This window comes from Polypterus senegalus, chromosome 5 (assembly GCF_016835505.1).
Source record: "Polypterus senegalus isolate Bchr_013 chromosome 5, ASM1683550v1, whole genome shotgun sequence".
Taxonomy (NCBI): domain Eukaryota; kingdom Metazoa; phylum Chordata; class Cladistia; order Polypteriformes; family Polypteridae; genus Polypterus; species Polypterus senegalus.
In genome coordinates, this window is record NC_053158.1 from 167,606,768 (window position 1) to 167,620,220 (window position 13,453).

Genomic DNA, 13,453 nt, shown 5'->3' on the forward strand with positions numbered 1-13,453 from the left:
CCCTCAGTTTAAAAAGGTTTAATTTTCTTAATAAAAATTTTAAGGCAGTACTTCGCCGCTGCGAAGCGGGGGTACTTTGCTAGTAATCCATGTAAGTGTTCAGTGGGGATAAAAACAATAAATAAATCCTTTAAAATCCGAGGTTAAAAATGCAGTCTCAGTCTTCTACGATATTAGCACACCTCCTTCTCTCTTTCTCTTTGGCTCACCCATAACTCTTGTAACCGGCGGAGACCCCCAACAACAATGAGCTCCATTCGGCTGACCTCCATCTTGGCTTCCTTACAGACATCACTGCCAGACTGTCCGAGGTCGGCTCTCCTCCCTTCTTTCGCGCTCACGTAGTCGCTCCTCAGATCCCTCGTGAGGACACCTGCTTTGCTCACCCCACTCTGACTGAACATTCAGTGGGGCAAACTAGCACCAAGAGCGCCACAACCAAATGCTCCTTCGAGGGGCCCCGGGTCATGCTGTCTCCTCCTTTCAGGTGGCCAGATCCTCCTGCTAAGACTGCCTTTCCGTTTCTTTCACTTTATTTAACCTTTTTCCTTTTCTTCACCTTAAATCGATCTATCCATCCATCCCTTCCTGGTGCTGAACCGTATATATACACTTCCGCCGGTGCCTTCGTGGGCACAGCGCCTCAATCACACGCCGAAGAAAGCCAATGAAGCAATCAAGAACGATCGCACCCACACGTGCAGGTGCGACTCGCTCCAACTACCTCATTAACTCCCCACAGTCATGCAATTGCGCCCACGGAGAATGACACAGCTATTCGGATTTAAAACCTGGCACTTATTTTTTTTTTTAAGGCACGGACCCGCTATACTACACCTCCAACTAATGAAAAAATCAAACCTTTCTGATATTATAGTCAGTAGCAGACTAGTTGGTCTCCGTGGTTATGTTTGTTGCATTAGGCAATCTACTTCATGCAAACTTGCCTCCAACTACCTAAGATTATGAAAATCTGAGGAAAAGTCTCTAATGCAGCATGGGCTTTAGTCCACCATGGTGTGTTATTGGTGCTTCATTGATAGCATTAGTCATGACTGTCTGTAATTTCGTCATTGGCCATTTTTCCAAGTATATACGAGCCCAGAGAATCCACTCTGTAGCTCCAAATAAGTGCAGCTGACTCAAGTCGATGCCAATAGAGTCTAGCTGCAGACCTCTAGAGCTTCATCCGCTTTGGATGTGAATAGAGTTATCTGACTCAGATAGTAACAATTGTCCATTAAGTGAACACCTGGTACTTGGAGGCTTCGGGCTGCAGATGAACCAGACTCTGCCATTTTCTCCAGTGAGTCCAGGATCTGTTCTTTAATGCATCTCTCATACCTGATCAGTTTATTTAGTCATTTGATTTCTTGATAAATTCATTTGATTTCTTGCAGACTATTCCATATAAAACAACATTGACCCCAGTGGTCAGGCAGAACAATCCTAGCTGCTTGTCACACACTTGAAACGACCTGTTTACCTTCAGAAAAAAATGCTGATTTTTTTACAGCAAGTTTGTTTTATCGTCCCAATCCAGTCCAATAATTCAGATAGATTTACAGGTACTTATGTATAGCTCTCCCTCTTCTACCCTTATGGTGACAGATCTTTAAAACTCCTTTGCATGCAGGAAGTCTACCACCAACTTTTGTCTTTGCAGTGGTCAATTTCGAGTGATTCTCAGCACAAAGTCTTCCACCACCTTTCTGTATACCTTCTATTCAGCCTATGATGGCTGCAAACTTCCCTCAATGACATAAAATTAACTTGCAGATAAAATCATTGGTGGAGAGGGTGAACAATAGGGAGTCAGCAGAGTTCCCTGGGGTGCCCCTTTGTTGCTGACCACAATTTACCACGAACAGTCTCTCTTCTGTAAGATATTCTACAGTCTAATGACTGGGATAATATATCTGCATTGTCCTAAACTATTCCCCTAGCTGATACACAGGAACATGTTAAGGACAATGGTGCAATTAAAGAGCTGACAAGCCTTTAGTGCCAGGTTTGTCCAGATGTAAAAAGCTCTGTGGAGAATGTACATCAGAGCTCCATCTACTCCTATAAAATAATGTGATTAAAATGTGTTGAGGAATTCTGTTCACATGCTATTGTGTGCTTGGCGTGTGTGTGTGTGCGCCCTGCGGTGGGCTGGCACCCAGCCTGGGATTTATTCATGCCTCGCGCTTTGTGTTGTCTGGGATTGGCTCCAGCAGACCCCCCTGTGACCCTGTGTTTGGATATAGCAGGCTGACTGACTGATGGAATGACTGAAATTAAACTCCAATTTGAAAAAAATTACATTGTTTTGTTTAGACTGTCCCATATTTCAGTTTTTTGGAAATATAACTCTGTGTAATACACTAAAGTTCTGATTTCCTAGTAATTCAAACTTGGCTGCTTTAGGAAATTAAATGTGTGAATTAGTATACTCGCTGAACTCCTGGCACCTGGGTGTTGCTCAGAGGCATTTACCTCAAAGAAAAGTACAGGGTGGTTTGCACTCCCAAATGTCGTTGAACCTTTAAAACCATTCTGCTGTTGATTCACTGTAACAGTGAACCAAACAAAAATAAGTTAAGCTGCTTATGTTGTCTTCTAATGGCTAGTGCTAATGTTAAGCTTTCCTCTGCTGTCTTCTCTAGTAAAGAATAATGAACAAACAAGTAAAATTGAATGTAGAGCAATTTTTTCTTAATGACTCAGTTGAGTTTTCCATGGATGGTTCTTAAAGAATGTTTGGCACTATTTATACTATAATTGGAAGATTATATCTTTTTAATCTTTTAAGACAGATATTTTATTTAAACAGCAGTTGCTTGTGAAAAGTAGGATTTAGACCTTTTCTGTTCACATTGAAATCCATTGTTTGTTCCTATCCCAAATTTTATTAAATCATGAAAATGCTTTCATTTTTTAACAGATAAATGTAAAGACACTAGCATCAAGATTTCCACTGCCTGTGTTCAAAGGAGACTGCAGTCACACTGTGAACTTTTAAATGAAGATGATCTTTCTTTCGAAAGGTAAATTTAAAATCAGGTTTAATAGAATGGGACCCTCATAGCCTGTGGCAATGAGAAATAACCCAAAGGATGTAAGAGAGTGTTTTATTAAACAAAAATGGTTAATTGTGGCAACCACAAAATAATATCTTGAAAGTATGTATAAACAGAACATAAATAGAATCCTGCTGCCATCTGAGTCTTTCTAAGCAGATATTGAACCCCTGTCTGTCTAATGTTGTGCTGAGCCATGTATCTACCATACCATCTACCATCTACCATTAAAGTAAAGTCCCCCTTTGCACAACTACAGTCCCCCTCTTAATGCCTCCAGATGCAGACCTCTGTACTTAGCTATGAAAAAATGTCACTCCCAGTCAAGTTCAAACATTACTTTCAGTCATTTTTTGCAACAGGGACTCCAAGCTCTTCCTTGTGAACCCTGGTCGTGGAACTGTAAGCCATCTTTTCCTCTTAAAGTCTGATTGCATTTCGCCCACTGCTTGCTCTGTCTCATACGTTCTTTCCTTTGAATGATTCGCCCTTCCATTGATCACAAAATGTTACTACTTTTGGCATTTTTTTTCCAGGCCCCACTCTTGTTTTAGTTAAAGGATATGCTCTGCAGCATCATTTTGAAAGATGGCATGTTCCATTTGCACTGTTTCTTTTTCTATCACATAGACACTCTATCTGGTGCCTGTGTCTTATAGGATAAACAGAACACAGTAAGGCACACTGCCCCAAGTTTCCCCAGGAACTTGCCTGCCATTTGTCTCTCTTTCCCCCCCTCTCCTCCTCTCTCTTTTACCTGCTGGTATCCTGTAGAACTTAGTCTTGCCCAGTGCCATCCTATGGTGCCTCTCCTCTGGCAACCTCTTACTAGTTGAGCACACTTTTACACATTGTTTTTTTCAGTCCTGTGTGAGACAAACATCTCATATTCATTGAGAAGAAGTGTGTTTTGTTGTTTTGCAGCATATGCTTATTGTGAATTTAGAAAACATATTAAATAAACCATAGGGCTGCTTTCTAGGTTAAAAAAAAATAAGTTAATTAAAGCTATTATCAGTGGAATGCCATTTTTGTGTGTTTTTATTTTACTAGGCTCTTTCAATTATAATTCTAATTGATTAACATTTTCTTTAACTTGCAAGACCATACCTGATGTTTTGTTCAAGTGTACAAAATATATATATATATATATTTTTTTTTTTTGTTTGTTTTTTTTTTAGGAAAGTGTATCAACTATCTGTCCAGCTGGTGAATGAGATTCTGCAGTTATGATATATTACTTATTTTCTTGCTTTGTTTGTATGTGCATGACCACAGCTAATAAATATTTTTAAATAATTGTAATTATGTCACATTTAGTAGAGTGTAGAAGTAAAAGGTGGTCGAGTGTAGAAGTAAAAGGTGGTCTTGTGTTGATAGCAACAAAAAAATGTAACTGTGTTACTTGCCTTTTTTTGGTGAAGTATATGTACAGTGTTACTGTTTCATTTTTAATGTTATAACATGTAGGATATTTATAAATTTGCTGTTTTGTGTTTCACTTTATTACTTTTCATGTAATTAATATGAACAGTTGCAAAGTATTGTAAAGTACTACAAGCTTTTTACTTCAATTACTGAAAAATTTGAAGGAGATTGTAATGTTGGTGGAAAATTTAAAAAAATATATTTATTCTGTATATTTTATATCTGAAATATTTTTATTATACAAGACCAGCTGTTTGTGTTATTTCACCCCCTTCAAGATAACTTTCCAATACCAATGAACTATTGCCATTTCATAGTTTTTGTTCATGAAACCAAAATGGATTGTTAGCAATAGCATGCAGCTGGAAATTGTAACTGTCTTTTCAACATATACAGTTAAATAAAAGCAAGTCTTTAAATGTATTTGTTTGATCGTGTTTATTTATGTATTTACTTATTTTAACCAGCAATAAAGCCACTTTCACTTCTCACATAAGGAACAGACATGCAAAGGATTGGGTTACAAACTGTGTAGCCCCATTTAGTAATCTTTTTAAGGAAAAGAAAGTTAACACCAGTGGCCAAACATTATTCACTCAGGCAATGTGCAGGAGGACATGACAAACAAACTATGATTTGCGTTTTCATTATTGCACTTATTCTTTGATTACAACAGTGCTGTTAGAAAAGTATTTGCCAACTTCTTAAATTGCTCCGTTCCTGCAAATTTTTGACACTTTGCAATTTTTTTCAGGTCTTCAATAAAACATTCTAATATTAGATAAAGGGCATCTGAATAAATAAATTACTGGTCATCTTCTTCTTTTGGCTGTTCCAGTTAGCGGTTGCTACAGCAGATAATATTCTTCCATATGTTTCTGTCCTCTGCATCTTGCTCTGTTATACCCATCATCTTCATGTCCTCTCTCACCACATCCACAAACCTTCTCTTAAGCTTTCCACTTGGCTGGCAGCTCTGTCCTTACCATCCTTTTCCCAATATAGCCAGCATCTCTCTCCTGCACATGTCTAAACCAGCGCAATCTCGCCTCTCTGGCTTTGTCTCCAAACCGTCCAACCTGAGTTGACCCTCTAATGTACTTATTCCTAATCCTGTCCATCCTCATCACACCCAATGCAAATCTTAACATCTTTAACTCTGCCACCTCCAGCTCTGTCTCCTGTTTTTTGGTCAGTGCCACTGTCACCAACCCATATAACATAGCTGGTCTCATTCCCGTCCTGTAGACCTTTCCTTTCACTTTTGTTGATACCCGTCTGTCACAAATTACTCCTGACACTCTTCTCCACCCATTCCACACTGCCTGCACTCTTTTTCTCCCCTCTTCCACAATCCCTGTTGAGTAAATAAATTACTGGTACTGTGTGAAAAAGTATTTCTCCCTACACTTAACTGGTTGCACCAATGCAGCCAAATTCTTCCTTTAATTCAGTATTGGTCTTTCACATCACTTTGGAGGAATTTTATTTTACTCTTTCTTGTAGAAGTGATTTATTTTCAGAATCCCTGGTAGGTTTTCAGTTATGAACAGCCTGTTTCATATCCTTTTGCATCGTCTCTAAAGGCTTTAGTTCTGGACTTTGACTAGGTGAATCTAAAACCTTTTTTTCTATTGCTTTTATATTTTGGGTTATTGCCTTACTAAATAACCTAAATAAGCTTCAGCTCTCAGATGGATGACCAAATGATCCAGTAAAGAATTATCTGATATAGAGCAGACTACTTTAAGTCTTAAAGCAGCAAAGAATCACCTTAATGTCACACTACAACCACCAAGTTTGATTTTTGCCAAGGTGGTTTTACTGTAGAATACCATGTTTGCTATATACAGGCAAAGAGGTAAACTGAAAGAAGGGTCAGAATGTTAAGTTAAAAGCCTTTTACATTTTTTTTTTTTTAAAGAATGGATTGAGTCAGCTGATCTATTTAATTTCAGGAAGTCATTCCAAAGTCTGGGTGCACTATAGCTGAAGGCCCTGTCACCCAAAAAGTGCAGGTTAGTATGGGGCACAGCAAGTTTGCCAGACTCAGAGGACCTGAGGCAAATAGGAGCATGGTGATGAAGAAGGTCACTGATATAGTCTGGGGCCAGGCCATTTAAAGCTTTGTATGTTATTAATAGAATTTTATATTCAATCCTGTAAGACATCAGGAGCCAGTAATGGTGAACTAGGATAGGTGTAATATACTCAATGTTGCTGGTTCGTTAAGCATTCTTGCAGAAGTTTTGAATCAACTGGAGCTATGATGCCAGTAGTGAGTTTCAGTAATCAATGTGGGATGTGATAAAAACATGGATGAGTTTCTCAGCGTTAGTTTTGTTGCAATTTAATTTTAAAGAATTATGCTCTATCCAGGTTTTATGTTCACTGAAACAAGTTGTGAGCTGAGAAAGCTCTGATGAAATTTCGCTTTTAAATTGAAATGGAGTTGAATGTCATCTGCATAAAAATGATAACCCAGTCCAAAGCTATGAATAATATAGCAAAGCAGAAGCATGTACATACAGAAAAGTAGAGGGCTGAGGACAGAGCCCTGAGGAACTCTTAGTGTGACTGGTGCTGTGTTGGATCTGCTGTGGTAAAGACTAACAAACTCCTGCCTATCAGTCTTATACCACTGAAGGGCACTGTACGAGATTCCCAGCATGTTCTCCAGTATGGACAATAGAATGTAATTTTTGACAGTGTCAAATGGTGCACTGAAGTCTAACAGAATTAATATGCTGGGTGTCCAGTCTGCTGCCATAAGCAAATAATTACTTACCCTAAAAACAGAAATGGAAAGACAGGGAAAAATGTACATGGATGATGGATTTATGTTATTTGAATTAATTAGATTAATTTTTTATGGAAAAGGTGGAGGAATGTTTCACAAACTTCAGTAGAGGAGATAATTGAGCCAGATGCAGGTTGAAACAGTTTATTAACCACAGAGAACAAAACCCTCGGTTGTCATGACCACTTTCTATTATTCTGCCATGATGATTGTTCTTGGTTGCATTCAGTGCATCTCTGTAATTCCTTTGATGCTTAGAGAAAGCCTGGGTGTGCACGGTAAGGTCAGTTTTATGCGATATTCTCTTGCAGTGTTGGCCAGCTGCTTTCATAGACTGTTATTCTAAATTGTATTATGGATCTGAACTCTTAAAGGAAACCTCCTTATGTTTTAAAGGAGCTGTTTTATCTAGTGTTAAATGAAGGGCACGGAGTTATAGTAGACAACAAGACTATCTAGAGTTGATGGAATAGGGAAAGACTGAAAAAGATCCAAAAAGGATCTGGGAAGGATAGAGGGACAGATATTTTTAGAAATTTTAAATTTACAGGTAAAAGGAGGGAGAGGTAATGAGATGATAAAAAGTGCTGTTTTATGATCAGTCTCTCCCATATTCCAAATTACTGCTATAAGCGTTGTCGCCAGATAAGCCAGAAGTGCAGATCAGGTCTAATATATGACCCTCCAGAATGGGTAGGGAAATCAACATGTCAATGCAGTCCAGCAAGGACAGGAATTCATTTCTTGGTTTACATATAGGAATGTAAACATGGATGTGGAAATCACCAAAAAGAATGACTATCTGGAAAAGGGAACTTAAGAGGGTTAATAATTCAGTAAAATCAGATAGGAAAGACCCATTGTATTTTGGGAGATGATTTAGAGACCAGATTTACTTATTAGTTTTATACTTAAAAGATGGTGGACAGCCAATTGGGATTCTTTTGATGTTAGTTGGTTATAGCAATTACTGCGACCCCACCTCCTTGTCTTGCTCTGTGGAGTAAATGTATCCAGGTGGTGTCAATTCTGCTTACAGTCTTAAATTTTTTGGCACTTTGCCAAGTTTCTGTTAAGCATAGCATATCAAGGTTGGAATCTGTAATTAATTCACATGCACCATTTCTTTCCCATGAAAAGATCTTGTGTTAAACAATGCTATATTAGCTAGTGAGGCTTTGTTGTGCACAGATCCATAACCAGATTTTGTTTTATCATATTGAAAATTTGGCACACTGACACTCTTATTTCCATAGCCATGAGTAAGACGGCATATTCCTCAGAAAATGCTGCTAGTGAACTTTCCATTCTCAGCCCAGCAGTAGTAGTGACCATACCTGTGATGTAAATGTATCGGCTCAACACAATACCAGTATCTTTTAGGACATTCAAGTCTCTTTTACTCTGGACAAACTGTTTAATATGCAGGAGTTTATCAGCATAATAGAGAACGAATACTTATCTGACAGTAGTGGAGCACATTTCAGCAGTGTAGGTGAGACTTGCAGGATTGGGTGGCACAGATGAGCGTAGATAAAGCAGCAAAAAGTTCAGAAGAAACATACTGAGAGATATTATAAGATGCACAGGGAGATAACTAGAAGAATTCAGATTCCAACATTCAACCACATACATATTATGGGATTGTCCCAGTGCTGCAAGCCAGGTAGATAGCATGTCATTACTCCAGTTGAAGCACATATAGAAGTAATCGACAGCAATCTGGCACATCTGTTATAATCAAGGGGACGGTAAATTCACAGCTGTTAGACCTCCATGATGCAAAGAAATAATCTTCATAAATTAGGCATCAAGCCCAGTGAACCACAAAAAGATTCTGTTGTCCCTGAAGCTCCATCAAGGCAAAGTCCACAAAAAAAATATATAAATTTAATTAAAAAACTAATCAATTGCATCCATGAACCATTACAAACAGTAAGAGAAGGTGAAAGAAGTGCAAAAAGTACAAGGTTAACATGAATTTTAAAGAATAGTGTTATTTACAGGTATAGTAGGAGCGGCAGCAACATGCGTGCACCAGCTTCCCCTCTACTGGTTGTTGACTCTTTATGCAGATAATTTGACTCGGATGTTAAGGGCCAAAATAAATTCTGTCATGAATAAGGCTGGCTGTAATCAAGCCTGGTTTATTCACTCAGCTGAGTCTGTCTTTTTATTTGAGTTAAGTTGGTGATTAATACTTTTCTCTCTCAGTGCCAATTGGTGTTGGATACCTTTTTTCATTAAAGATAAATTATATATAATTTTAAAAAAGTATTTGTTACTGATGCCTTTAATCTAATACTGGTTTTGTTTGAATATCTAAAAATTCAGTGTCAAAGACATGTGATAATAGAGAAATCAGGAAATGGAAAATACCTTTTCTCATTATTATCTTTTATATATATATGGAAAGATTATCATCATGTATAAAAAATGTTTGCTCTGATTAAGATGGTTTTTAACCAAAGCAACTTACAAATCTATAAGCACAGTTGTCTCCATTCTGTCCTACAGTTACATAACTGGCAAGTACAAGTCTGTTAGGGACAGAATTAGGAGCCTTCGGGCCACAATCTAAAATACAAAACATTTCTGCTTTTATGTTACCCACTTCATCTTCTGTATAAAGATAGCATGAAATTACCAGATTTTCATTATTTTTAATTATTTATAAGTACAGGATATCTACTGGAGGCAATACCATACAATTGATTCATTGAAATTGTTATTGGCCTCAAGTGGGTTTTTTCTTATTTATAAACTGCTACCAGAAAGTTGTATTTTTCTCATGGTTGTACAGCTAGGATCAAATTGAAAAGATAATCATACAAAATATTTAATATTTTAATAAACTGGCACAATAATTTGAAAATGTATTCTGTCTATAAACAAACCACCATATGTTTGGTCCTTCTGACAAACACCTTTATTCTTACAGTTAAGCATTAAAACAAGAAGGGTATATTTATGTACACTTTTTCAGTAGATCATCAAAGATACGCATCTTCCTTAGTTTCCTTGTTTAGTATCTAAATTTATAGTAAATGGAATTTCTTGTGAATTACATTCATCAATGAGGTAAAAAGTGCCCTTTTTAATGTTTATTATTGAATAATTTATACAAAGGATATAAATATGTTACTTACAATTGCCATGTGATGAAGTGGACTCTCAGGCAAATTCTTAGTGTACAGTAGCAACTTGTAAAGCTAATAGGATTTGTATAAAAACTGCCTGATGTACAGAGTGCAGAGGCTATTCTTGTACTACGTATATAATGTCCAGGATAGTCTTATAGCTTGGAGTACAGTGAAGTATATTTACAGTACTTTCCAAAAGGTTGCAACGTTTTGAAAATTATCCTTGTCATTCTTTTTTCATTAGCTTTATTGAATTGCTGTACACCTAATGTTATTCTTAAATTTATCATTTTTCATCAAATATATTTAAATTTCTATCAAGTCCAACTACAGCTCCCAGAGGGTCCCTGTCATGTATTGCCAGCTGATTAGTATATGTAAGTAAGAACTTCACTGTACTCTGCACATATATTAATAGCCTTATAAGCCTATAATAACTGATAAATGAAATGAGTTGTACAAAATTGAATTTGCAACAAAATTAGTGTTTCACAAAAAAACACAAAATAAATTGTTTTGCTTCCAGTGGAGTTCATGCCATTCACAAAAGAAAATTGCTTTTAGCATTTTAGCTTTTACTTTAGTGCCTGACTGGAAGTGTTTTTTATCAATTAACTCTGCATGCATCTGCCATGTCACTTCTTATTTAAATTAAGACCTCTAGTTTAAAAACAAAAAAATCCCTGTAAGTATGCATATCCTCAACAAGGACAAGGTGGTTGCTAGGAAAAAGAGCAGAGGGTGTAGGATGGGCAGCTGTGATTTTCCATATGAATTCTTCTGTGTAGAAAACACAGTAGTGTGCAAGATGGTGTATTTTAGTGAATATTCATGTGGAAAATTTGCATCACATAAAAAAAAAATTGTCTTCACTCCTACATGATGTAAACAAGAGGCAAAAATATAAAACTTTAAAAATTCCAAAAAGCAAATTAATGGATTCACTTTTCACAATTGAGAAATCACATGCAAAACTAATTTTAGTGGCAGTATCGCAAAACTCTATACAAATATAAATTTGACTGTTTTAGTCATCACTATGATTAACGACTCTATAAATATCAGAGCAGGTTGAGTATCCCTGATCCGAAATGCCTGGCATCAGAAGCATTTTGGATATTTTCAGATTTTGAAATGTTTACATATGTATAATGAAATATCATGGGGACACACGTGATCAAACAGGCAACCAAACCTTCTTAATGACAACTCACACATAATAATTCATATCACTGTGCCATTATTATGTGCATTGACATGACAAACATATTTAACCTCAAAAGTGATGAATGTGATATACAGACTATTGTAATTCATTTTTAAGAGGATCAATGCTGTATATTTGTACTAAGGAACTTTTTTGTTCTTTTTTGTTAGTTTACACAGTCTACCTGTTGTCACTTCTCAGGGAACTATACCTCCATTATATCTGCAGTTCTGGAAGCTATTAACCAACTGACGAGGCACTACATTGTTTTCGTATGGTGTGGATGTACATATATAAAAAAATAACATTATTGCCAACATTAAAAGGCAATTTGCAGCAGTGTCCAGTTTTTCCAACGTAATCAAAGTAATTTTCTGCTCTCATATTGTAATAAGGGCACCTAGTGAGAGTGAAGCTGCTTTTGTTAACTGTAAGCAGTAACATTTCTTTAATGTACAGTATATGTCAATATTAATTTTGAAGTGCGTTCACGTTTTCACATCTACAATGTAATTGTGATTTATCAAGCTATGTTGAGTAGAAATTTGCATACACTAGGTTTTATAAATCACATTTTTTTTGGCACAGATATATTTTTACATTTTTTATAATTTTATAAATGAGCCTCCTGCTGTAGAATTTTCTGCCATGCAGGAATAATTGTTTCACACTACAAGCATGAGATATTGAAAGTTGAATCTCCCCCAACCCCTTCCTGATAGCCGATCAGGTAAATGGTGCTTTGTGGTGCTCACTTGTTTAACTGAGAAACCCAACTCTGGGTGCCGATCGTGTGTCCCAGCTTTATGGTGCCTCATAGGGAACAACCATAACAACCCACACTCACTAGCAGGAGACCTAGACTTAGAATTAATATATTCTTTTGGAATCTGTATATATGTAGGTCACATCTGCTCAGCAAAAAAAAAAAATTAGAGGCAACATATGTGGTGTCATCTCAGCGTTCGAAAATTACATATATTTCTAATACACTGATCCCCCACTGTTCAGCTATCGTGCCCCCGCTATATCGTGGAAAAATTCAATAAGTACATCCTACCTGTAGTGTACAGTATATTCACTGTATATGAGAAGAAATGGAACACGGCAACCCTGAACGTTTAAAGTGCACAGATTGGAGGAAATTGGGGTGGGTTTTTAGTAAGAAACCCTGTGGATGGAGCCTTTTCAGCAGCAGATTTCACCACTACAGTGATCTCCCGCTTATCGCCCTTCAGCGATAGGTGAAAGTCTGGGATATAGAAAGACCATATAAATAAACATTTTTATAGTTTAAGCCTTAAAATACCCCTCCCACATGCTTTAAACACATGTAAACTTATTAAAACACACTTTGTTAACATATGTGATATGTGAATGTCGGGCTAAGGATATGAGTAACATAATAATAATAATGTAGTGTACTGTCAATTCATTCAAGCCGTAATGGTGAGCAATGTCCGCATAACGCTTTCCTTCCCTTCTTAGAAGAAGTAGGATGCTTGGGAGCCATCGTAGGACTTAAAAGAAAACAAAATGTTCACAAAAAGTTTACTCACAACAATTGGACCACAAGTAAGGTGCGTGATACACAGAGAACTGATATGCGTTGGGGACCCATGCTCGCTGTTCTTGCGAGATTACACCACGTTAGCAGCAGCTAATCAGAGCCCAACAGAATGAAAATCCTGCTCTGATTGGTTGTCTCCTCTTTCAGCCAATAACGAGCCTTGTAAGAAATCATCTGGGTACTGCAACGCAAAATTCTTTATCTATCGTAGTGACTGCTGAAAACCGTATGCTTTGTTAT

General features: G+C 37.1%; 1 protein-coding gene across 1 annotated transcript in view; it reads left to right on the plus strand.

Annotated features, from left to right (window-relative positions):
- The window catches only part of ncapg2 (non-SMC condensin II complex, subunit G2), an 82,077-nt gene extending 77,161 nt beyond the window's left edge, over positions 1-4,916 (plus strand). Inside the window, exons 27-28 of the mRNA XM_039753608.1 lie at positions 2,930-3,032; positions 4,247-4,916. Of these exons, the coding sequence (XP_039609542.1) occupies positions 2,930-3,032; positions 4,247-4,298 (155 nt within the window). The 3' untranslated portion in view covers positions 4,299-4,916. The remainder of the gene's footprint in view (positions 1-2,929; positions 3,033-4,246) is intronic.
- The last annotated feature ends 8,537 nt before the right edge of the window (positions 4,917-13,453 follow it).